The sequence below is a fragment of the Osmerus mordax genome, chromosome 12, assembly GCF_038355195.1.
Source record: "Osmerus mordax isolate fOsmMor3 chromosome 12, fOsmMor3.pri, whole genome shotgun sequence".
Lineage (NCBI taxonomy): Eukaryota > Metazoa > Chordata > Actinopteri > Osmeriformes > Osmeridae > Osmerus > Osmerus mordax.
In genome coordinates this window covers 9,143,541-9,167,749 of record NC_090061.1, presented here as the reverse complement: position 1 = coordinate 9,167,749, position 24,209 = coordinate 9,143,541, and the positions used below count along the sequence as shown (strand labels likewise).

General features: G+C 46.7%; 2 protein-coding genes across 2 annotated transcripts in view; one reads left to right on the top strand and one right to left on the bottom strand.

Moving 5' to 3' along the window:
• kdrl (kinase insert domain receptor like) overlaps window positions 1–13,847 on the bottom strand; it is a 43,193-nt gene extending 29,346 nt beyond the window's left edge. The window contains exons 1-9 of the mRNA XM_067247611.1: window positions 13,402–13,847; window positions 7,148–7,244; window positions 5,455–5,660; window positions 3,393–3,520; window positions 1,726–1,885; window positions 1,393–1,529; window positions 1,131–1,302; window positions 767–887; window positions 366–532 (exon numbers count right to left, since the gene is read on the bottom strand). Of these exons, the coding sequence (XP_067103712.1) occupies window positions 366–532; window positions 767–887; window positions 1,131–1,302; window positions 1,393–1,529; window positions 1,726–1,885; window positions 3,393–3,520; window positions 5,455–5,660; window positions 7,148–7,244; window positions 13,402–13,462 (1,249 nt within the window). The 5' untranslated portion in view covers window positions 13,463–13,847. The remainder of the gene's footprint in view (window positions 1–365; window positions 533–766; window positions 888–1,130; window positions 1,303–1,392; window positions 1,530–1,725; window positions 1,886–3,392; window positions 3,521–5,454; window positions 5,661–7,147; window positions 7,245–13,401) is intronic.
• A 2,024-nt stretch (window positions 13,848–15,871) lies between these two features.
• Window positions 15,872–24,171, top strand: tex11 (testis expressed 11). The gene is made up of 29 exons (XM_067248181.1): window positions 15,872–15,899; window positions 16,278–16,390; window positions 16,477–16,561; window positions 16,785–16,864; window positions 17,003–17,083; window positions 17,193–17,312; window positions 17,528–17,608; window positions 17,751–17,836; window positions 17,949–18,006; window positions 18,142–18,237; window positions 18,325–18,406; window positions 18,513–18,591; window positions 18,716–18,867; window positions 19,144–19,229; window positions 19,348–19,485; window positions 19,961–20,063; window positions 20,164–20,288; window positions 20,403–20,488; window positions 20,823–20,876; window positions 20,987–21,027; window positions 21,165–21,251; window positions 21,368–21,438; window positions 21,682–21,795; window positions 22,067–22,139; window positions 22,292–22,441; window positions 22,595–22,703; window positions 22,852–22,972; window positions 23,528–23,695; window positions 24,009–24,171. The coding sequence occupies exons 1-29, from the start codon at window positions 15,872–15,874 to the stop codon at window positions 24,078–24,080; spliced, it is 2,739 nt and encodes a 912-aa protein (XP_067104282.1). The 3' UTR covers window positions 24,081–24,171.
• The last annotated feature ends 38 nt before the right edge of the window (window positions 24,172–24,209 follow it).

The following is a 24,209-nucleotide window of genomic DNA, read 5'->3' as shown; positions in this document are numbered from 1 at the left end:
GTATGTGTGTGTGTATGTGGAGTGACTGAGGTCTGCGTGCAGAGCAGAGCCCAGACCGTTTACACACTGTTCCGAGCCCCTTCAAAAGAGCCTCGCTAATCAGCACCAGCTGCCCCTGCTACGTCAATCCTGCCCTGGAAACAACAAGACCCCAAATTCTTCTCATTCTGGAGCTGCTACCTGCCGTCCAGCGCAGTCTGAACCTGGGGCTGGACTGCAGAGTGCTGAGTACTCAGGAGACTGCTGAGTCCAGGCCCAGAACCAGAGCACAAACACACACACACACACACACTGGATCATGGCACAGCCTAGCATTCATTTCCTTAGGATTGTCCGTCATTTGGAGGGATATACAGGCAGCTTACCATCCACTTCCAGAGTGTAGCTGAGATTCCTGTACAAGCCCTTCTCCTGGTTGCCCAGAGAGATGGTGAAGACCCCTTCATCTCGCTTCTTCACCTCTCTGATGGTGAGGCTGTATTCTGAGGACTCATAGCAGGTGGAGTTCAAGATGGGGACTCCGTCCTTATACCTGGGACAGGGGAGAAGTGTCAGGTAAGTTATCTCTAAGTATGACATATGCCGATCACTAAGGCTGAAATTTGCCAGTCTGAGGTAAAGTGCTGAAACACACCAGGATATATTTGTATGCAGAGATAAACATGCTGTATGACATTTTCCGTTTCCAATCCTATCATGCTGGCTTGTCTGTCTCTGTTATATAACGTTGACTTTGCACAAAGCGAACGATGGGTCGCATTCCTACCACATGATGATGTCTGGAGCAGGCAGTGCATTGACCCTGGGCTCCAACACCACATGCTTGGCCCCCTCGATGACCACTCTTCTGGCCTTGTGCTTGTGGGTGATGTTTAGGAACGGATGTTCTGAAACATAAGGTGCCAGTGAGAAGAGACTTGACAGTGTGGACTCAGACCATAAAGAAGCAACACTTAATGCAACTCAGCTGACTTTTATCAGCAACAGACCCTGACCTGATTTTTTCCTCTTTCAGTTCAGTGGATGGTGCGTTTCGACAAGATAAGGGGACTAGCAGACAGCAGTTCTCAACCGAATTTCAAATATCATTTGACACAGCTCTGTGCGGTTTGATACATCGATCCACTCACCATAGACCAGAACCCTGGAGACGGCGTGCTTCTTGGTCGTGTCGACCTGGGCAGTGCACCTGTACATCCCTCTGTCCTCCATGGTGACGTGGGCCACCTCGAAGCTGCTGGTCCAGGTGCTGTTCTTACTGGGCTTCTCTTTGCTTTTTTTGACCGTATAGGTGCGATTGGCCTGGGTACACATTTGACCAATCAGCAATTGAGCACTATGTCATCAGCAGAAGCACAATGCCATCCGTCCCACTGACCACTAGGAACTCACTGCTCTCTTGGGTAGGTCCCAGTGAAACACAACTCTCCCGTTGAAGGTGGTTTGTCCAAAGCAGTTGAGTTGGAGGGTATCTCCTACAAGAACCCTAGCTCTGTCTGGGGTGGACTTCACGTTCCTCAGAGTAGAAGCTGCAGTGACCACAACAGTGTTAATCATGGACACAGTGAAAAGGACGTCAATCGAAATGATCAAGGACAGGTACTATACACGTATAATAACCCATGATCGAAACCACTTTAAGCGCTTCATTGTTGAAATAGAAATTGCAATGACAAAGTGTATTAGATGATATCCACATCTCGTCTAGGTAAGGTGAGAACTGACTGATTCGGAGGGGGATGTATGTAGACTCGACCCGTCGTCCGTTGGCATCAGAGACACAGGTCAGCTGGCTGTAGATGGTTTGGGAGCCGTAGGGGATCTTGAAGCCCACCCTCGGGTCCCACTCCAAGCCCTGCTCGATTACCCGAGTCAGGGGTGGTTCCTGAGAGGGCAGTCAGAGAGAGAAGCTGCACAGATCAGAGGAGGCCTCACACACAGACAGAGTGAATGCTTATTTAGCAAGCAGTCATCCAGTCAAATTAAAGTAGAAAGAGGCATGGCTGTGTTTGATATGAAACTCTGATCTTGTGCACCTGAAACGAAAATCAAAGGAGCTGTTACGTTTTTTCTTTTTAGGGAGAGTAACCATTGCAATTACCCATGCGTCGATGCATGAAGAGCTGTCAACTTTGAAAAAGATGGGAGGGGGGGTACTTTATTACTTTATTTTCCCTAGTTTAACTTCTGCTGTTTGTTCTATGGCCAAGTGGTCAGCTGGCAGACAAGGAGGAGAGGAAGGAAGGAAGCCGGAAGGAAGAGTGCCATAGATCTCCCCGGAGCAGGAACGTCACACAGACCCTATCTGTGCCATCTATGTAAGACATGTTTGTCCATGGCCAGGCATTGTCGTAAATCAACCCTGAGAATCCAAACAGAACCTTCTATTGTTGGGGTGGCTGCTTGGCTTTGCCTGCTATCTCATCATACCACTGAGGGACCACGGTGTTCTGTTCAGAATCCATCTGCATGCTGGGTAGAACAAAGATGGCAAGTTCAGTTTCTCCTCAAGATGAGTTCTGGAATCTTAAACAATAACGCTCCGGAACACCACCTAACTATTGTTGTCTCTGATTGGGCGCAGTCACATCAGTGTTTTCGAATCTGCATTTCCTGGACTTGATGTTTAAAACAGAGAGATCGAGGCTGTATATATAGATGGATATTCTATTCTGAGAAAACCGTCTTAAGAGTAGCTTCCTGTTCTTACAGGAAGCAGACAGGATGACTCCCTTCTCTGGCCCTGAGCTTGCCTCTCTCCGGCCACTGTCCTCCGTCCACATCCGGAGTCTTGGCCGGCCCACCATTTGATGGTTGTGAGAAACACTGCGACTCCCTAAGTGCACAGAGCCGGTGTTTACTATATTTCTTCGCAAACATCACAAGCAACGGCGCTTTCGTGACTCGATGACGTCAATATAGACGTCAATGTACACATTCACCTTAACACTTAAGAAAGTTCGAACTTTATCTTTAGCTGTCCTGTCCTTACTCTTCTTTAAATTAACTGACCATGAAAACCCGGCCCTAAATTTGACCATCTTAAACAGCAGTCAATTAATTAGCAGTTGCTAAATTATTTCTAAGGTGGACAAGCTCATAATTTCCATGACACATACTACCTATGGGCTACTGTGGAGTTTTGTCTGTGCTCTGATTGGTCTAACGCATCCGTACAAACCAAAAAGTAGCACTTTTCTCAACTACGTATTGAGTCTGAATGGAAAAATACACCTGCAGCCATTTTAAAATATATTTAGTCGGATGACATTGAAACGCACCGCACAGTCCACAATAGTGAGAACGTGGCCTGTCAGAGTGTGTGTGTGTTGGGCTGGGTGGCCCCCCCTCCCTCCCAGCATGATCAAATGTATTTAAGGGAGGAGACTCACCCCCTTCAGAGTGACAGTCTGGTTGGGAGAGGTGGTCCTGCAAGGGATGACCAACGTGGTCTCATGTCTGTAGATGTACACGATATCTGGCATGCCATTACGGTGCTCCACAAATGGCTGCTCAGGATCTGTAGAACACATCAGGTGGATGAGAAGCAATATAGCGACGTTCCAGTTGCAAACAAGATATTGTCACCCATAAAGCTGTCGAGTCATTCTCCTTTGAGGTTTAGGAGCTTAAGAGCGAAGGAGTAACAACTACATCAGAACATTTTGATTGCATTGTGTTTGTTTTGATAGTATTTAAAAACCGAGCAAACAAGATCAGGTTTGGGAGTTCTGCTTTCAAGTGCTATTGAATCAGGGCAACGTCAGGGCACCTCACACTGAGATCAGTCAGAATCTGGCTCAGCAGTGAGGTCATCTCATTCCCCTAACAGCATTCTGCTTGCTGCAGCCCAGTGCAGAGAAACAGACAAACAGTTCTGCTGAAGCCACCCGGCCTGTCTCACCAGGGTGGGCAGGCCTGGTGTGCCTCTAGCTGGCTCTGACTGCAGAGGACCGCTGTGGGAACTTAGACAAACGTTAGATAAATACCCGGCGATTGGTGTGAGGTCAAGCCGCATTGGTGCGATAAAGGGACTCTTATTTTTAGAACAAACATGGAATATGATCTAATAAGAAGTTGAAGGGCTTTGAAAGGAGAGTGGGTAGACTAAACATGGTACAAGCATGCTGTCAGAAGGCCGGAGGGGTGGGGGTGGGGGGGTCAGGGGTCAGGGGTCCGAGATGGTAGAGGTAGAAGGAAAAGTCACTAGTGGGTTATAAGTTCATCATCCATTCAGGACAGGACAGGACATTTTTTGCTATGACTCTTACTTCCTTCCACTTTTTTTAAACAAGATGTCTGAACTAAAGTATTGCAATCATGTTGCAGCAGGCGGCATACTGTAAAAAGCTGTAATTAATGTTACAAGGCATCATGCTTTAATTACTCTATTCTCCTGTCGTGCTCCCAGGAAGGTGTTTACGTGCTGTTTGTCAGCTGATTACAGCTCACACCACATGTCTGAGAGGGCGCTAGGCCCCGTGGCCCAGGCCCTGGGCCACGGGCCTGGGACAGGGGCCTGGGACAGGGAGAAAGCAGCATTGCTGTCGTGTGAAGCTGCAGGAGCCACGGGAGAGGCTGGAAAAACAGAAGCCGGAGCAGGAAATAATAGTCAACGAGCAGAGCTTCCGACGCAATCACACTCTCCTTCCCGCTTCCACAAGAAGTCGGGCACCAGTGAAATTGCTTGAGGATGAGAGAGAGAGAGAGAGAGAGATGGGGAGAGAGAGTCTCACTTGGTCTAAATCCCCCATGAACATGAAACCTGCCCCCCTGTATGCAGATGCAGTCTTATATTAGTCACTATAAACTGTCCACTCCTCCACATGTGCTGATTTATATCCTTTGCAGTAGGCTAAATGAGGTGTAGGATGGAGTCTTTGCTTAATTTCTCCCCCTCTCCCTCTCTTTTTTTCCTCAGCAGGACTGGATGTCTTCCAGCTCTTGTATCGTGCAGGAAGACGTCAGATTGCTCGCTGACCGGGTCCCGGCCGCTGGCCATTACCGCCACTAAGTGTTGGTGTGTTTGTTGGCTCCGTTTATGCCATACTGTTCTGTCAGTGTCATCAAATCTAGAATCACTATCATGGTGGGAAACTGATGATATAAAACGTGGGCCCTGTGTTACAAATTAACATATGCGATAAAAACAAACCAACAGAAAAAACCCTTGTCAAAAGTTTATAGAAAAAAAGCATTATTCTTATTTTAAACTAAATTCACACGATGGAGATGACTGGCTTCCAATTAGACTGAAGAGGACGTTGTCAACATTGAGGATTTAGCAACTGGATTTCTCTGTATTGTTCCATCACTCTTCACACCCTTTAATGAAACACATATTGTGTGAATTTGCAGTGTGTATTGTGCATTATGCGAGTACTAAATGAAAGATTCAAGATGGTAAAGAAATGTGCAACCCTAGTTGCAGCATAACGCCATCAGAAGTCTTACCTTTCACATAGACGTAGGCTGAGCTGGACAGATCTGAGGAGCTGGACTTGTACGTGCAGCTGTACAGGCCCGTGTCGCTGGGTCCCAGGTGATGCACCAGCAGCTGGCTGCAGTATGCCTGCAGCCCGGGACTACACTCCTCCACCTGCACCCCCTCCGACGCCACCCCCCTCCAGGGCAGGCTCCAGAGCAGCGGGGCCGAGCCCCTGACATCCACAACAGCACAGATAATTCGGTTATTTCTAATGTTATTACAAAGGAGTGATGAAATGTTTTAGGCATTAAATATTTCAAAATCCTTGCATTTCATTGTGCACTCTGTTGGGGTGAAAGGAAAGTGAATGGATCCCAAAGTGTTGACAAGCCTGGCCAAGCAGCCCTCCCTGCCTCAGCTCCCGTGCAGCACCAGACTCCTGGGCCACTACCCCTGGGTCATCTTCATGTCATCACCTGCCCTAACGGCCTGGTCCTGATTGTTGCCCTCTGGTGTGTAAGGCACTAGGCTCAGAGGAGACCATTAGATTTACGGTAGTCACTAAGAACTAACCACTGACCTCCAAGTTGCTGAATCATTATGGCTTTGACTAGTGTGATTCATTTTCCCAGAAAGTACATTTCAACATTTCAGCGAGTTTCAACAAATGATGCCTGAGAATTTAGTTCTCAAATGTCACAGCACTTGTTTCGGTGTGCCAGGTCAGGACCCTCCCTCCAAGACTGTTCAAACAATGTTTATTTTGAAGTGTTTGAGGAACGTTCCGATGATTCCGAGTCGTCTGATAACCCAGACTTTCACATGGGAACACAGGCTCCCTGGGATGAGGATGCATGAATAACACACATTTCCAAACAGTGTCCATTTTAGAGGTCTCATTAAAGCGATCCCAGAGGAGCTTCAAACATGTCTTGCATACCACTGCTTTTGCATACAGAGCCTACGGGTCAAGCAACTTCAAACTCTCATCTCATCGTTAGGCAGCCTGGGCAGCACTGGCCAGACTTTGTAGCACATGGCCTTGTAGGGAAGCGTTGCATTAGATAGGCCCATGGGGCTTTGCATTCCTGGCGAGCCTACAGAAATGATGCAAGGCTCTCTAAACGCTTAACAAACGTGTGCTCCGCGGTAGGGGCTGCCTCTCCCTCCAACGCCCCAGACCCCCCCCCAACTTCTCCTCCCAGAGGCAATTGGAACCGATTGATAAATGGGGACCACACTGCTTCCTGTTCCTGGTTGGTCGTGTCGTAGTCTGTGGTCTGACTGTCCTAGAGCCTCTCTCACGCCCTCTCCGCTCTCTGTCTCCTGCTCTCTCTCTCTCCCCCCACCCTCTCTTTCACCTCCGCTCGACCTGTCCGTCTAAAGGGGCCTTTATTGCTGCTGTGATGGAGACCAGAGAACAGGCAGCACCTGGGTCTGTACCAGGATTCACCCCCTGACCCAGGTCTAATAAAAGGCTAAAGGGAGCGGTGTGTGTGTGGGGGACAGGGGGGGGAACCTTTAGTGCACTATGCTACAGTAGAGACACAAATCTCTACCTTGTATTTATCTCTATCAGACAGACTCACTATGTCAGTACTAAGGAGCAAAACAGTTAATGAAAAACGACACATCACACCAATGTTTCTGACCAGGGACTTCACTTCATTAATAAACATGTTGGGTTTCTGTGTGTGCTGGAAGGTGTGTGAAGCGTACCTGCAGGTAAGGTTGAGCGAGTTCCCAGTGTGAAGAAGGTGTGTATCCCCAGAGGGCAACAGCTGAGGGGCAGGCAGTGTCTCTCTCCCCACCATCCCTGCAGAACACACACACATACATACAGCATTTACAATATGTATTTACAGTTAGACACACATCTGCATCGCTTTACAACATCGATTCAGAGTAGCCTAAAACGACCTAAGGAATCGGCAGTGTGACAATTTCACTGGGAATTTTTCTCATGAACCAGACAGGCCCTCTCCATGTGCAATCATTTTGTGCTGCTTGGCTTCTGACTGTTATGCAAGTGGCTCTCTGCTGTGAGGGCGAGGGCTGGGGGTGTTTACGGAACACACACTGGAGGGACAGCACGTTGCTACAAGGATACTTGTCTGGAAGGGCCTGTTCCTGATGATGAGGTATGTAAGCCAGTGAGTATAAGCAGTGTGTGTTGGGGGGCTGGGGCTAAGGTGTTTGTGTGTGGGTCGAGGGGAACATGAGGAGCAGCTGTGCCCCTCAGCCAGAGGGGTCACCCCAGTCAGAACCGGGGAGAACAGGGAAGACCCAGTTCTCCAGCGCTTCCTATGGATCAGTCAGTCAGTCTACCGCACCTTTGTGGGGTCCTCTCTTCCTGTGTTACATAACGTTTCTCCCAATAACTTTTCTGGCCAGTTGACTTTGTCATTCTCAGTGACCTTGCTGATCTGCTGTCCGCTATTATTACATTCGGTGAGGGGAAAGGATGAGTTTGAGTGAATTTAATACTCCTGCTTGGTCTGTGGCCAGCTGAAGCTGGTCAGCATAGGAAGCACTGTCATCCTTTCTTCTGTCGGTGTGGCGTAACAGTCTCACTTGTGATTTCCTTCTTTTCAGTTTACTCCCCAAAGCAGTTTGGGAACTGTCATTGTGTGGGTGGTTTGTTTACCAGTCAAACCAGTTTATTGGATTTTCTCTTGAGAAATGTGAATTGTGTCTTCAGGGAAACTTGTATTTGTATCAGACTGTACCCATAAAGACAATAGAATTACACAATGTCACTTATTCCCTGGCCAGGCCCCATCTCTTACACCCTCACACATAAACACATGCACGCACTCATACACACTTTTTATATTTGTTTCATGTACAGTTCTGAACAGCTGTTGCCCAAGAATGAGCTGACCATGCCAATGTTGGCACTCAATTTCAACTTCCTCCTGAAATGTTATAACATCATTGTTTTATAGCCCAAGGTTATTTGGAGGGGAGGGGGTGTGGGTAAATGTATTTGGATGACTAAACACCAGTATTGTACTCTATAGTCTACACTATTCTGGTTTTATAAAACTTGTATTTTCAAGCTTATAACATGGCATAAAGAATGGTAAGATATGACTTTTTTTTTCAAATAAATTCTACATGAGACAGGAATGTACTGATATCACAATTTGCTAAATGTTTTGGTCCAACTTTACTGTATGCATGGTTCCTAATTAGTCCCATTACTTGTTTAATGTTTTACTTTACACCTGGGATTTCTCAGAATACTTAATGACAGTATTTGCTTATTCGTTCTAGGTCACACATCAGTGCTGTGCATACAGTGTTTCAGATAGAGTAACACACACACAGACATACATACACACACAAGCACACTAAAATTACCTAGCACCTACCTGGCAGGCAGCGTATCTCTTAAAACCTGTCAGTTTTCCTTGCTCTCTTCAGTAACTGACTACAGATGGATTAGCAGGGGCAGTCCACTTACTAAAAGACCCCCTGCCCCATCCCATTCTCTATCTGGACTCTCACCTGCCCTGATGCCTGCCCGGCACTGAACTCAGCCTGTCTCCCATACCGCCCTCACTCAGCCCACACCCACCAAACACCATGTGTACAAATTCTTAGCACAAGACAGAGTGTTTTGGAAACATTTGTGGACTCTCCACTTCCAGGAAGTGAAGACATTTCTCTTTAGCCCACACAATGTGGAATTCCAAATTCTGTTCTAAAGTATTTGTCATCAGGACTAATGTTGAAGCAAATATTTAGTCTGAAGGAACAAACTAGGACTCCAAACAATGACAAATCCCAATGTTGCAACATAAAACTTTTGTTAAAGTAATTTGAAGCTAATTCCTGTTTGGTCCCAATTGAAATCAGTGTATTTTCAGGACCCCAAAATACTGCATCCAGTCAATTAATTGTGTAATCCCACAACTGTCCCATGATAAAGTTATAGGTACTTAAAAAAAAAAGTAAAGTCCAGATAAATAAAAAGTCCAGCCTCAGAATCAACTCATTTGCTTCAGGGTATACTGGCAATATCTGGTTTGGGATATTGTGTAAAAGATGTCTTAACTGTAGAGATGACTGTACTGTCACTGTCCCTGACAGGAAATCCCTGCTGTTACAACCCTTGAAGTTGTTGGCATAATGTACGGAATTCCCTCATCTGTGGTTGGTAGTGCATGGCTCCCTCTGTTTCCCGTCCCTGCATGTAGTCCACCACCAGGCCTGTCTCTGGAGGGTGGATGGGAGAGGATCTTTTTGGGGTCTTCAAGGGGAAAACAACTATTTGGAATAATGACTCCCTCGTTTAACCTTGCCACTCACTTCTTTTGTCGTTGTAACTGGCAGAACAAAAGGCAGAGAAAGGATGGCGGCAGTGGTTGGGAGGCTCCCCCCCTTTGTGAAAAGGAAGGGTGAGGATCAGAGGCTTGTGAGTCACCAAGGCTGCAAGTGTGACCATAGATACAGCAGCACAACGGGAGCTAGAGGTAGTTAGTCACAGAGAGGCTCCTGACCACATCAGGTGGTCAGGACTGCCCAGACTCAAATGTATTCCAGTCAAATTCACAAAGAGGACAATAAAATACTAACTTAGTAAGAGCACATATTTCATTTCAGTTCAATTGTATTTGACGGAGGGTTTGTGCGGGAGCAGGGGAGTTAATCCTGTACCATTACTTCTCTCTAGTTCATTGCTTCATGTACCACCATCTGTCTGCAATGTCATTTTGTGCTGTTGGTTTTCACGGTGAGTTGTATTGGTTGGGGCTGTCAGAGCAGGAGAGACAAATTCACAAGATGTTCTATGCACTAGTGGCAGATTTATAATGCTGAGTTGAAAACCTTGACAAGAGTCGGGACCACCTGCCAAAATAAGAAGTTGCTACTACAGTGCTGCTTGTGGCTGTGAGCTACGGTTTCTATGTGCTGGAATATTCTCTCACACTGGGTCTTTCTGCAGCCACTCCACTTTGCCAGCAGCAAGGTTAAGACAACAGTTAGAAAGACTGACTTTTTTATTAGCCGTAGATTAGTCTATGGAGATTTGGAGACAAAATGCTCCGGTCTGCCCTTTAAAAAAGCAAAATAAAGGAACATCTGGTCGCTATGGGTGGCCAGCCCGTTTGTCCAGGCTATATGGACTTGAGCACAGCTAACAATAGAGTATCCTACATAAGTGCAGTCCTATTAGGTCTTTCACTGGCTAGACCTGGAGGATCCTTGTCCTGTAGTATATGATTAGGACCGGCAAACAGAGAGAAGCTCCTTGAAATTGAAATCTCATGCAGGGTTAAACATATATATATTGCTGGCTCAGGGCAGGGTTTATATCATAATGTGGGGGATGTTTCTATTATCCTTGTTAAGTAACAGTAATAACAACAAAAACAGCCCTTTAACATAAAACATCCCGTAGCAACTTAATGATACTTGCAGCCCTGTTTTACATTCTCTCTATCCAAGATTCCATCATGGACAGAAGATGTAAGAGATCCGGGGGATGAGCCAAGTACAACTATGTTTACCAGCTATGTTCATATTTTACTGAAGAATAACATCATGCTTGTAACGAGATTGGCTCCAGTTGGACAGAGAGGTATTCTTGGAGTGTGTGTGTGCGTGCATGTATGTGTTTGTGAGTGTTTGTGTGTGTGTGTGTGCGAGCATGCGAGTGTGTCTCTACGGACGAGGGCACACAGCCATTGAGGGATGAGCTCCTTGTGCCCTTGGCTGACCTCTACTTATCACTCTCATTCTCCACTTCATCTCAAGTGCCCAGGAAGGGGAGAAAAACGACTTCAAAACAACTTAACTAGAACATTAACTCCTCAACCCAAAATAATTTCGTTAAAGCACACTGGTCCATGTAGTTTTGATTTGACATCACAGACCAACTGACACTGTATAGCTACACAGTTTCATGATTCAGTGTCATGTTTGCTCATAACATTCCATTCACCTAATTCAACTTCAGTTTAACAGTGATTCATCATCACGGGTTGCTTCCTTTTCCCCAGTGGGTGTGCAGAGTGAGCGTTCCCAACCACACATCGTGAATATTGACGTCCCTATGCAACAGCAGGTTCCAGGGCAGAGTAGCAGAGTGCCACTTCTATGAGCAGAAACTGGACAGCCCTGTGACCTCTGTCAAAGCCGTGTGGCCTATATTAGAGCCCTGTGTGCTGTGTTACCCTGCGTGTCCACTACAGCGGAGCAGGCGGCGCCTCCATTTTCAATGAAACAGGGCGTTGACGCCCGCGTAGGGCGTTGTGGGAGCGTCAACGCCCGGTTTCATTGAAAATGAATTGGAAGCCGACGCTCCGCCTGCTTCGCTGTAGTGGACACGCAGGGTAAGAGCTCTGATACTGTCAACAGGCAGGACGGGAGCAACGCTGGACTCTGCTGCTAACTGACAAGCAGCCATGCATCCCAGCTCACAGTGACATAGGTGCTGATAACATGTGCATCTGTGGCATCCTTTGGCAAGACTAAGCCTTCCTTAGTTTTGCATCACTAATAGCAACAAGGAACGTACTGATGCAGTTTGAAGATACTGATGTTGACCAAGCTATAGTAGACAAAGAAAATGGAACTGGAAAATGATTTAGAAATGTTACAACTATTAAACAAAACCTATTAAACCTTTCTTACAAACATACCCACAGGCATCAGTCAGCACATCTCTCAATCTTGAGACACGTGACTCCACTAATGACTCTCATGCAAGCTCCACCACACCAAACACAATAGTCTCCCTTTAATCCCCCGCCATTGTCTTGAGGTGGAGGCTGCCTGACACACTCTGGACTGCAAGAAGCTCCGGGAAGAAATCTTTACTCAGGTAGCGTGTCATGATTCTGTGACCTCCACGGGCCAGAACAAAACAGGGTACCTCTTGCCCCTCCGTCCGCTTCCTCCTAATGTCTTTCCCACGCTCCGCGTGCGGACAGTGAAGGAAACCTACTTGGAAACATTTTAGACAAAGCGACAAGGACTGACACAGTGGCAGAGAGATAGAGTGGGGGTTGGGGGCAATATTTCCTCTGTTTGGATGGGCTGTTTATTTGGACACTGGAAGGAAAACATGTATCTGTGTTGCACACCAGGCAAGGCACAATGCAGAGGAACATCCACCTTTTATACTACATCTTGTTTTGCCGTGGAGAAGCATCAAGATAGCCAAGCTGCCAAGTGACAACAATTGTGCTGGCTTTGTCCTCAATGGAATGTTTAACTACTTTTCGCTCTGTTGATCTTATGATAACAGTTGTTAGAAATAAACACCATTACCTAAAGCAACAGTTATATTTTCACATTATTGCCTCCTTGGGGAACTGTAGGCTAATCTACAGACTTTCACAACAGCCTAAATCCAACATGCTTCTGATTATTTATCAGCCATTTACAAGAGGACACTGAGTGAATTGTATTTTCAAAATATTATATGACAAACCAATAACTCAGGTAAACAAACAAAACAAGTTGGAGCATCACTCAACACATCCCTCATTAACCTTAACGTTGCAAGGGGAAGATATATATAGTGAACATTTAAAACCTATATTTTAGTGGATTTAATTTAAATGCTAATCAATTCTCGACAAAGTGTCGAAATAGGATCAATATAGACATTATCTACCGACTCACGTAAATCGTTTAAATTGAATTATTGAGAAACATAATGCGGCGCGTTAGGGACCCTTGAATCATATGAAGTAAGCGCACTCGTTTGAAACTCGTTGCACCTTGAACATAAATGAGTCCAACTAAATTTAAACACAAAACACACGAATACCATTTTGTCATTATAATCCAAAAAGGTTGTCAATCAGACACCAATATCGGATTGGTAAAATGTGGGCTATATCCCATAGCCTAACATTCAAACTTCAGTAGTTGAAGAAGTAAGCAGTGTTCATTTAGGCTATAATCAATCATAAACAATGACAATTGTTTGGATGATCATAAAATATTCTTACCACTTATTGATGTGAAACAATGCAAGAGGAAAAATATCAGCTTTGCACAGTATGGGGCCATTCTTTCAAGGGATTCCCCAATAAAATCCCAAGAGGTTATCAAAAGAGTCTCAGGTAAATGTCCAGTCCTAAAGAGGTTGAACACGTTCTTAAAATGTAACAGATCGCAAATGCATTAGGATTTCAAATTAAGTCCAAAAGAAAACACTTGAATAGAAATATACGATTCAACAATCCTGAGCATATCCCATGCTGCGTTTTCATGGGAGCTCTGGCGCGCAGTTTAGTCTCAACTCTGGAAACTGCAACTGAGAAGACTGATGAGTTGTCTCCCCGCGGCAGGTGCGATCGCGCGACGTTTCTCCGCCCTCCAAGCGTGCTCTTAGTGAATGGAATTTTAACAAGTACTCCACTAAGTGTTAAAAAAAATACTTCCTCACAGAAAATAAATGCTTGGGCTTTTGAACTAGAGAAAGTTAAGTGAAACATAAACCATCCATTCCCTTGCTAGTGATCACTGTGTTGTCAGGTGAAACTGTTAGGTGAATTTCTCCTCCCTCCACCGTATTCAGCGCTGCTAACAGTTCATGCGCTGCTGGCAACCTTTATAGACGACAAGGAGGAAGGATGCAACGTCACTTGCTCAGGGTAAGAGCAGTTAGGTTATGTGGATCCCAGAACTTACCGACAACCTAAACAATCTGTACAACTATATGACTTTATAGAACATTCTAATTGTAGCCAACTCAATGTCGAATCAGCATTCCACAAACATTAAAGACGTGATTTAATACCTGTAACAAGACAAATCCTGTATCGATTTACCCATGAACTCAACTGAATATCGCAAAACTGAGTCAAGACTGCTGAACATATTTTGTCTAGGGAGCTCAAAATAGCACAAGGGAAGGTAGATGTCAAACACAGGTAAACAACTGTTGGAATAAATATTTTCAAAATGTATTATTACATGTGGAAACAGGATATTGAGCTTTTATATCATTGTAAATAATCACCACAGGTTCTCCTCCAGCAGCGGTACCACATGGTGTGTGTTTGTGTGTGTGCTGGTGTGGATGTGCTGCAGACTGTTTTCCTTCATCACTACAACAAAGAGGCATGCAGCTCCTATAGCCAAGTGGTAGATACTGTAAATATGAACATCCTGCCTCACCTTTCCACCCTTCCTGTCAGGAATAAAGAAACCACCATTTTGAGGGCTCCACAATGGGGCAGACGTCCTCCCAAACTGGGCTGGGTTCACTCATAATCCCTGGACAACAAATAGGTGCGGCCCAGCACCATATGTGATCCTTGTGATGAACACCACTCTTGTCTTTCCACAGTGGGAAAATGGTGATATGAGAACTAGGGAAACGATAGATAACAGTCCAGTTGTAGGAGTCATGCCATCTGAGGAGAGTTTGACAGGGTGAGATTCTGCACATTACAATCAGACCACGATGACTTGAACTCTGCGCCCTCTACGTGGCTGATACATGCCAGCTCTTTAGCAGTATTAGTTTAGTTAACTTGGATGAAAAGCAGGTTGTGGAGCACAGCAGAACATAAACTAAGTCATCTTTCTAGCATTAGCGAGAAGTGTAGTTGTACTTTTCTCAAGATGAGTCAACGCTCACTGGGTTGTGCACTACACAGTGTGATCACTGTAAGTCTCCAGAGCAGGGCACATTCCCTTTGGTGCAGGAGGGCAGCAGATAAGACTCCAGCTGAAACAATTGCTGGAAGCTGTGAGCAGAGAGGAGTGGAGTTTTAAGACGTTTTATTTTAGAATCTGGTGTTCAAAACACAATAAGGGGGAACTGGCCATGTCTACACACACAGCTTGCAGTCTTTTCTCTGACACAACAATACAGTCTCAGTTAAAGTATCGGGAGAAAAAACAGAAGACTTTGTTAGCTCACTGTTGACAAAATAACCAGTGTAAATTTGGTGTAATCCAGAGCCATTGAAAAAGGCTCTGTTGTAATCTACACTTGTTACAGGTAGTCAACAGTCTGTTTTTCATACATGGCACAGAAGCATGTCACTTTGAAAAACACTTATTTTACAACCTTGCCTTTATTAAACTAGTACTCCATGACATTGTCTAAAAGTGCAATAGAGAAAGGGGGCTGGTATTTTTGTGTGACAAAAGTGATGAAAAATCAATAGGTCTGGTTTAGGCCTACTGTGAGTAGGCTACCATCTAGAGGCTAAATAGTGGTACTTTCCCAAATGCTGTTGATGGCAGCAGCAAGCGTTAAAAAATACATAGGAACTTAATTAGTTTAAAACTTTTTAATCTAACAGTCCATTAACAGTACAATCGCTCACCCCAGGAAGTGGAACAGATCCACCTGGCATGGCTCGAGCTTTCCTCTGGGTTCTGGTTCCCCGTCAGCATTCATTTAAGGTTGTGCGTTTCTAACTCACTAGTTAGTTGGTTATTTAAAATAATCTTCTCATCATGGAAGGCCTTTTCTCGAAAGTGAAGTGTGAGTAACTATCTAAGTGGGTTGATTAAACAATAATTATGATGATCAATCTCAATTACTGTTTCCAGAACTGTAAAAGACCTGTTGGGAAAAAATCTAGCTAGGTTAGCTTGACAACTAGCTCGTAGAAAAGAGACGTTAGCTAGCTAACTAGATCGGAGCTCGTGAGTGAATAACGTAGAGCTAGCTCAGTGTTGAGGCTGCAGATTTTCCTGAGTCGCTATAGTATAGTATAACGACTAAGTAAATATTATTTATGCTGATAAAAACAAACATTGTTGGCACTCTTGAGCTGCTGGTTTTATCATCGCTGGTTGTTGTACAAACAAATGTTTCTCTTCATTCAGCCTTCATGACCCTTTCTTGATGTAATTCTAGGTCTCACAGAGAATCTATTGATGAAACATCAAGCAAACACTGAAGACATAATCGAGAAGCTCTTTGGTGAAAGCTCTGTGTTAGAAGACTATCCAAGTTCACAGGATCCTCAGGTAAAGAGCACCTGCACAGATGTAGCTGTATCGATCATGTGTCATTTAGGATGTGTGTCATTTTGGCACATCTGGGTATTTTTCAGCTTGAAGAATGTGCAATCCAGCTGTGGAACTGGGCAGTTACTAAACGTGTTGGTACAGCTATTAATGAGCTCCAGAAAGCAAAAGGTAACTAAGAAAGCTCTCTAGCAATAAAGTAATTACCGATAAGCTAATACATCCGATATGTGATTTCTGAAAGTCTGTTTAAGGATTAAGATTTTGATTTTGGAATGGAGATTGACTCATCTTGGAGTCAAAACACGTAGTTCACTAATAATATACAGTGTGCAATAAGAGTGTGATTCTGAGTCCATGTGTTGCTGTGTTGCTGTTGTGTTCCTCTTGTTAGTGCGTCATGTTGCTTGCTGTCTACTGTACTGTTGTGATACCGAGAATCCAAAAGAGGGCGCTGTCCGCAAGCAGATTTTGGTATAATCAACAATTTAGTTCAGTTCAATTTTATGACATTAGTATTCGGATAAACCATGTAACCATGCCAATAACAGTATAATACTACATTGTACTATATTAATGCTATCATTATTATTATTATTTATATTTTTACAGATGGCAAGCAAGACAGGGAGAACATGGCTGGATTGCAAAAAGCCCCAGCTTGCAGATAACTTTTTAAATCTAGCGGTCAAAGTAAACATAGTATTTTCCATCTTGAACAACTATTTCCACAATAATAATGTAAGTGAAATGGCCTCAACCTTCTTTAAGCCCTAACACAATCACCATGTTGCACCCGTAGAGTTTGGAGACCCTGTACAGCAAACTAACTTCCAGAGGTGATGGAGCAACTGACATCAACACATCCAAAGGAGATGTGGAGAAGGACCTGCTCCGAGTTCTCTCCTACCAGGCAGAGTCGGTGAGCTCTCAGAAATATGCGCTGTTGAGCACATGACACAATGTTAATTTGTTCTTGTGAAATCTGGCAACTTCAAAGTGAGATTTTCACACACCTGCAGTAAGAGGGTGTGAGGCAGGAAAACGTGTTATGTCTGCTCAATAAATTAAACATATTCTATGAGTTGCATCTGACTTATTGATATAACTTTTGACATTGTGTCCATGTCTATGCAGGCTCTGGCCCAGGATAAGCAGCAAGAGGCAGTGGACTGTATGCAGCGCTGCAAAGACATGCTGATGAGGCTCCCGAAAGAGGTGGGAAACTCACCCACAAAAGAGGAACTCACACAAAACCTCACAAATAGAACAATTATTTTTTTGAAGGCAGTATTTCAACATGTGACAACATGTTGGTTACATAACAGGTGGCCATTCTTCTGCTCTTTATTCCTCTCAGGGTGGATATCTCTCTCTCATGTGCTATAACTTTGGAGTGGACACTTTCAATCTAAAAAAGTACGAGGAGAGTTCTTTCTGGTTGAGGTAACGATTCTGGATTTCATCCCAACAACATGACCATATGGACAACCTGTTACAGTGCAGTGTTGCATTGCAGAAATTGTTTTGACTAGAAACCAATTGTTTTGTTTTTCAGTCAAAGTTATGACATAGGGAAGACAAATGCAAAATACTCCCCGGGTGCTGAGGTTCAAGTAAGATCTGTGCAGCTTGTTTCCTATTATACATAACATAATACCACCTCTTACATAAAAACTGCTCCTGTATGTTGATTTAGCTTGACCACAAATTGGTGCTTCGATAACACTTAAACACATCCTTGTCTCAAGGCTAAAGTTCTGAGGCTCCTAGCCACTGTTTATCTTGAATGGGACTGTCAGAAGTTTCACGAGAAAGCTCTCAATGCTGTGAGCTTAGCCAACAAGGTAAACCAACACATGATGCACCTAGATAGTAAAAAATGGGTGCATAAAATGTTTCTTAATAACTTGAGATTTTGTCAAACTTGTTAGGAGAGGGTTCACCCCTCTGGACTCTACTTGAAGATGAGAATACTTCTGAGATGTGGTGCCCAGGAGGAACACATAAGAGCTGGTCAGTAGAACTACAGTGTCATCATCACCCACTCACTGTGAACAGTCATACAGCTCCTTTCTTGAATGCGGTAGTGAGTGATTAAAAGAGAATGTTTTCGGGTCAGGGTTTACAGACATGCTAGACTCTGAGGTCCCTCTGGAGGTTTGTCTGAGCATGGTGAAGATGCTCATGGCCGAAGACAGGTAGAATCACACCTTCGTCAGCTCCACATTTGACCCGACTCCAGCAATGATCAGTGCATGACAACAACGACACGAATGTCAACTCCATGGAGTGACGACTCTGCTGTGTCTGGATGTTTCACAGGGAGACGTTGGCCTTTGACTCTCTGAAGAGGGTGTGTCAGCACTTTGAGTCGTCGTCGGAGCTGGGCAGCGCCCTGGTCCTACACATCGAGCTGCTGCTGCAGAGGGGGAAGGAGCTGCTGGCCAGACAGAAGATAGAGGACGTCATCACAGGTAGCACACACACACACACACCCAGGACGGTACTGGGACAGTGAGGAAAAAAGGTAGTTGCGAACCCTGGCCACGCCCACGATGAGGCTCCTGCCCATGAGGAGGAGGAAGAGGGAGGAGGAGGAAGAGGGAGGAGGAAGAAGAGGGAGGAGGAAGAGGGAGGAGGAGGAAAAGGGAGGAGGAAGAGGGAGGAGGAGGAAGAGGGAGGAGGGTGTCAGAGCAGTGAGGTGTGAGTGGTGCAGCCGAGTGTGACGGACAGCTTCTGTTTCCCCCCAGGACACCACACTGGACGACAGCTCCCCCCCCAGAGCCTCACCACTCTGCATCTGCTGCTCTGGGACAAGGCCTCCCACAACTTTGAGGTAGCAGTCACCCTCCGAGGCAGAGCAGCCGTCTGAATGTTGATTATTAACGGTCGTGTTTTTGTCCAAGGGAGGCCCCGGAGTTTGATATTTCAAAGACTGAGTGTGTCTGCTCCAGGGTAAGAGCTACTCAGAGGCTCTGCAGTGGTACAACTACTCCCTGAGCTTCTACAAGGCAGGGCAGACGGAGGGCAACCTGGCCAAGCTGCAGAGGAACAGAGCCTCCTGCTTCCTGCACCTGCAGCAGCTGGAGAAGGTCGCCAATACACCCATACACATACTGTACTACACCACACACACCCATACACATACTGTACTTCACCACACAAACCCAAACACATACTGTACTACACCACACACACTCATACACATACTGTACTACACCACACACACCCATACACATACTGTACTACACCACACATACCCATACACATACTGTAGTACACCACACACACCCATACACATACTGTACTACACCACACACACCCATACACATACTGTACTACACCACACAAACCCAAACACATACTGTACTACACCACACACACCCAAACACATACTGTAGTACACCACACACACCCATACACATACTGTACTACACCACACACACCCATACACATACTGTACTACACCACACACACCCATACACATACGGTATGCTATGGTGTCAAGGGGCAGACCTCTGTCTCAAAAGACAGGAACTAACAGTGTGTGTGTGGCTGGGTGTCTAGGCCAAAGAGGCAATTAAGGAGGCCGAAAGATGTGATCCAACCAGCATATTTACTCAGTTCAGCATTTACAAGATTTCTATCCAGGAGAATAACGTGGAGAAAGGTAATCATCGTTATACAAAGTGCTGTCCCTCTCCTGGTGTTAGTGTGGCTAGGGCCGAGGTCTCATGTGTGTGTGGTGCGTGCGTGCGTGCGTGTACCAGCTGTGGAGGCGGTGAAGGCCATCGGCGTGCTGGCCTGCGGTCCGGTGAGCAGTGAGGACAGACTGCTGGTGTGTGAGGACGCTGCCTCCAGCCTCCTCAGCCTGGCTGCTCAGATCGCTCTGGAGGTGGGCCTTCACACGGGGCTGGGTGGATCTCCTGGGGACCCCAGGAGGCTGCTCACCGCCTCTGAACTAGCTGGGGGTGTGGTGGTGATGACGTGTCTCCCTGGTCTCCTGCAGAACGAGCAGCAAGACACGGCCATCAAGGCTCTGGAGAGCTTGTGTGAACATTCACAGGATGGTCCTCAGGTTCTGAAAGCTCTCAGGTCCGACGCACACACACACACACACACACACACACACACAATCAATGCACAGACCACACTCACTCACGCTTAGTTTGAATGTTCGCTCAATATGTTGATACGAACGTGAACAAACGTCTAACGAATACTTGGGTCCCATCCGGCAGTCCTCTTGGATAAAGCTGTGTCATGCTGTAAGAAATGCTTCTAAAGTACCGTGATGTTGCCGTGCTTCCCTCTGATCCACTGCCCTATATTCCTGTTCCTCCTCTCGTGGGGATGTGTGCCTCTGCGCACCACAGTCAGTAGGTGAGAGAAAAGAGGCCGTCAGCTCTCTCCATTCCCTGTGTTTCAGGTGTTTGGTTCGCCTGGTGCTGTCAACCCTGGAAAAAGCAAGTGAGGAGATGAGGTCAGTTTGGTGGTTTCTTTTGACAGTAGACTGTTGCATGTTTAATGGGTTAGTGGTGGGTTTACTCCTTTAGTTTGTAGTCTTATTAACATCCATACCTCTCTGTACAGGCATGCCAATCTGGACGTCCTGTTGTCTTATCTTAGAATGGGTGAGTATACACTATTCTTACTGCCATTACTGATTCTCTGGCAAGCCCTCATGGCATATTTTAGCAGTTGAGTCTTTTTGACTGCGCTGTATTTGACACGTATTTAACTTGGTGTTGCTTGTTTTGTGTCACCCCAGCACTGCAGAGAGTGTCGGAGCCGAGCCCTGGGCCCGGCATGGCGGGGGCGCCGCGCTCAGAGGATGCCAACTGGTTCAGGAAGATCGGTACTTTACTGTAGATCCACTGTTTTACGGCATCGCTGCAAACCTGCAACACCGGGCCCATCCATCACCCTGTTTCATGTTGGCACTTTGCGGTGCCTTAACTGTGTGTGTTTCAGCTTGGAACTCGGCTCTGCAGTGTGAGAGCAGCCCTGGCAGGATGAGGGCTTTCTTTGTGCTCTCCTACCAGGCAAGGCCCCATTAGCATCACTCTGAGAATTGATCTGTATCTGTGCAGGTGTGGATCAATAAGAGCCGCACAAGGCCTCAGATAAACAAATGTGTACACCAGCATTTTCAACTTGGAAAAGCTAGCTTTTATCAGCCGTTGAAAGGAGAGGATTCTGATTTGCTTAGCCGGGGCCCACTCCTAATGATAAGGAGGGACGTCTGCAAAAAGAAAGTAATCTGTGTTTGTGTGTGATATGTGCAGCTGTCCCAGCTGTGCCCTCCAGACCGTGCAGTGTTGATGGGCCAGAAGACGTGCCTGCTCATGGCTGCTGCTGCCTCTCTGGAGCTCTGCAGGAAGTCTCCCCACTCCGACCAGGTGTGCCACACACACACACACACTCTCTTCCTCCGTGCCCACTTAAGTCTCCCACATTAGTACGCTCTCCATCCACACAGATGAAAATGTACCGAGACCAGCGGAGAGGGGCAGTAAGTGACTAACCGTGCTATCAGGACTGGCGTACTGTTGTTGCTCATTTTGAAACCTGGTTGATGAGAAAAAGACACCACTAGATGGCGACGCTGAAGACCCATTGATGCCACAGCAGTAGTGTGAACGTGTGTGTGTGTGTACTCTGTGTTCCCAGACCGAGCAGCTAACACAAGCCCTGGAGCACATTCAGATCTGCTGGGAGGTGTGGAAGACTCTGAAAGCCTCAGGTGCCCCTCAGCTCCTCCATTATAGACCTGCTCTCCCACAGTGCCTCTACTGTACACACACACACACACACACACACTCCACTACCCTGTACTCCCACCAAGCCATATGAGCCAGTGACGTTGTGATCCACATGTGATGTAACCAACCCCAGGGGACTTCTCCAAGGACCCCACCGACACGCTGCTGCTGCTGTATGAGTTTGAGGCCCGCGCCAAGCTCAACGACCCCCGAGTGGAGACAGTGCTGGAGTCCGTTCTGGAGATGGAGTGCATTGAAGCCAAGGTGTTAGAGACCCTCGCAGGTCAGGGCAACTCAAATCACGCCCAAACCCTCACAAAAACAACCACCCAGGGTAGACGCAGCACTGAACAGTGATCATCATCGGTCAGTTCATATGTCTGTAGATGATGTCGAGCTAGGGCGCATGTATCTTGACGAGTGTGTCCGTGTGCAGCGTTGGCCATGGAGCCCCCGGCCCACTTCCCCCTGCTGTGTAAGAAGGCCCTGAGGATCGCTCTGGCCCTACACAGGAAGCAGCCCCACACAGACCTGGCCCGCTGCAGGTGATCCCACCCCACCACACCCACTCCAGCATGCTCCTCTGGTCAGCCGAGGCCGGTTCCCCATCAGCCTGAGCTCCAGCTGGGTACCCTCTGTGTGTTTCTCTCAACACGGATGTGTGTGTGTGTGTGTGTGGGGGGACCCTCCCAGTCAGTGTGTCCACAGCCTGATCCAGCTGTCCCTGCCCAGCGGGGTGTCTGAGGTCGAGGCCAGGGTGCTGGAGGAGGTGTGGGGCTACTACGAGGAGGCCCTGTCAATCATCGTCGCCGCAGTGAGTCAACTCTAATCACAGGAGGGCAACACGCGCGCACCACCAGCATCCCTGGCAGCACTGTAATTACCCCCTTCCACCCCCTGCCCGCTGCAGCTTTGAAAGCATCTCCTGTTTAGTTTAGTTTTTTTTATCAATGGGCTTTCAGCAGCACTTCAATTAGCAGATGCTTCCATTCACCATCCCCTTCCTGCCATTTGGATGCTAATGTCCTGTACAAGCCATCACTCTGCTGCTGCGCTGCTGGGCCTTTGAAAGAGGCATCGCATTACTGAGCCATTACGCCGCTTTATGTACAAGGCACACACACGCCTTCATATGCAACTCCGACCCAATACTGTACACCCTCATGTATCTGTGGAACATCCTATGATAACCCTCCGCCATGTGCGTGGAGGCAGGCCGTCGTACGAGCATGTTCTCGTCCGCGTCCTCCCGCCTCGTGACGGCCTCCAGCACGCCCACGCAGGGCTCAGGTGAGCACAGCCAGGCGCCCCTGAAGCGCACACACACACGGCCAGCTGAGAGCGGTCGCTGTGGCTGTCTGTTGTCCAGGCGGAGGACTTCCCAGAGATGGAGATCCTGTGGCTGCTGACGCGAGCCTGGAACACGGGCATCCTGCTGTACTGCCTGGCCCAGTACCCCGCAGCCGAGAGGTGGTGCGGCCTAGCCATGAGCTTCCTCTGCCACCTGGGCTCCCTGCAGGACAGCTACCAGACGCAGGTGACTGGGGGGAGGGGGAAGACTGGGGCTGGAGAGAGGGAGCAACGTAAACAGGGGAAGAAAAGGGGGGTAAAGTGAGAGAGGGGACTGGGGGGAGAGACCAGCAGTGGAGGAGAGAGGTTGGTAACAGCTGGGTAGTGAAAATATGCAAGTCATTCTGCTAGTGAAGTGAGATTTGTCCCAAGAAAGACTAATCCAATGTCTTATGAGACATCGTCTTAGAAGTCGTGTACGGTAGACAAAGGAATGTCTTTACCTGTAAGCAGAAATATCTGGATATGCTGGTATCACTTTTTTTGTTGTCTGCCCAAAGATGTCAGGTCTCTACAGTGAAATCCTAGACAGGTTGGACAAAGCCAAGAAGAGCCTGATCATGGAGGAATGAGGTTTTAGGTGAGCCGACGTCTGTCCCCGGAGACCTCGTCTACTGGTGTCTGAAGGAGCTGGATGTGTTTCATATGCTCTAGTTTGTTACTGTTCTGTGTTTTGCTGTTCTTATACAGCTCAAAAAATG